Source organism: Mastomys coucha, unplaced genomic scaffold, assembly GCF_008632895.1.
Source record: "Mastomys coucha isolate ucsf_1 unplaced genomic scaffold, UCSF_Mcou_1 pScaffold18, whole genome shotgun sequence".
NCBI lineage: Eukaryota > Metazoa > Chordata > Mammalia > Rodentia > Muridae > Mastomys > Mastomys coucha.
Window position 1 is genome coordinate 58215693 of NW_022196900.1, and position 1687 is coordinate 58217379.

At 38.2% G+C, this 1687-nt stretch overlaps 1 protein-coding gene across 2 annotated transcripts in view; it reads left to right on the forward strand.

Annotated features, from left to right (window-relative positions):
• Window positions 1-1687, forward strand: part of Usp1 (ubiquitin specific peptidase 1) — a 12429-nt gene that overhangs the window by 2193 nt on the left and 8549 nt on the right. Inside the window, exon 2 of one of the 2 annotated variants that reach the window (XM_031377911.1) lies at window positions 434-675. The exons of the other annotated variant lie outside the window; for it this stretch is intronic. Coding sequence (XP_031233771.1) covers window positions 503-675 — 173 coding nt within the window. The 5' untranslated portion in view covers window positions 434-502. The remainder of the gene's footprint in view (window positions 1-433; window positions 676-1687) is intronic. 2 annotated transcript variants of the gene reach the window in all.

The following is a 1687-nucleotide window of genomic DNA, read 5'->3' on the forward strand; positions in this document are numbered from 1 at the left end:
ATATATATATATATATATCATTGGCATTTAAGCCAGTGGTTCTCCGTCTGTTGATCAAGATCCCCACCCCCCAGTGATGTGTGTCAAACAACCCTTTCATAGGGGGGTTTCATATCTGGCATATCAGATATTTACATTGATTCATAACAGTAGCAAAATTACAGTTATGAAGTAGCAACAATAATTTTATGGTTTGGGGTTACCACAACATGAGGAACTGTATTAAAGGGTCACAGCATTAGGAGGGTTGAGAACCATTAATCTAAGCAATAAACCCTAAGTGTCTACTGTCAGGCATTAGGTTTTTTTTTTTTTGTAAATAAGATGTCCAGATTTGTACCATTCTTTTAGTAAATCTTTTCACAGTTGCTAATTTTGTCACTTACATCTGATAGCTGAGGACTAATGAAATCTTTTTGTATGTGATTAATAGATTAAATTGGTGATTACAGCTTCCTTCAATAAGTTAATTCTCGTCAACTCCTTGCAATTTTGAAAGAAAATGCCTGGCGTCATACCTAGTGAAAGTAATGGGCTTTCGAGAGGCAGTCCATCCAAGAAAAACAGACTGTCTTTGAAGTTTTTTCAGAAAAAGGAAACTAAAAGAGCCTTAGACTTTACTGATTCTCAAGAGAATGAAGAAAAAACTTCTGAATATAGAGGAGGATCTGAGATGTATGTATTTTACTTTAAATGTATTTCTTTTTCTTTTTTTAAGATTTATTTATTTTATTTATATGAGTACACTGTAGCTGTCTTCAGACACATCAGAAGAGGGCATCAGATCCCATTACAGATGGTTGTGAGCCACCATGTGGTTGCTGGGACCACATGAACTGAACTCAGGACCTCTGGAAGAGCAGTCTTAACCTCTGAGCCATCTCTCCAGCCCCCTTAAATGTATTTCTGTACTTTATTCTGAATCAGTGAAAGAGCATTGAACTTGGGTTGATAGTTCTGTACTCACCGGACAGTTGACAGAGGTTAAAAGAAAGTACCCGTGGGCTGGGCAGTGGTGGCGCACGCCTATAATCCCAGCACTTGGGAGGCAGAGGCAGGCGGATTTCTGAGTTTGAGGGCAGCCTGGTCTACAGAGTGAGTTCTAGGACAGCCAGGGCTACACAGAGAAACTGTCTTGAAAAACCAAAAAAAAAAAAAAAAAAAAAAAAAAAAAAAAAAAAAAAAAAAAAAGTACACATGGATTGCATTTAGTGAGATAAGGAATAAAGTGTATATATAGTAGGAGCTAGGTGGTGGTTGCTCACTCCCTTAATCCCAGCACTTGGGAGATAAAGGCAGGTGAATCTCTGAGTTCAAGGCCAGCCTGGTCTACAGATAGTTCTAGGACAGCCAGGACTATACAGAGAAACCTTGTCTTATAAAAAAAAAAAGACCAAACCCAAAAAAAAAAAAAAGTGTAGTAGGAACAGCGTAAACACTGCTTGATATTTTTGCAGTGTAGTGGGTGTAAAAACAGGTTGTTGTTTTTTTTCATGCTCCGGAACTACTTCTATCTCTAGAGGTAGGACAGTTGCAATTTATTTTGAAGCTAGATTTTAAAGATGAATGTTTTTTAATGCATGCGAATTCTTTAGTCACTAAGAAGAAAGGGAAGGAGGAAGGGATGCACACGCAGTACAAGTGTGTCCAGTCGCCGGAGAGGATACCCAGCTGATTGTTTTTCTAG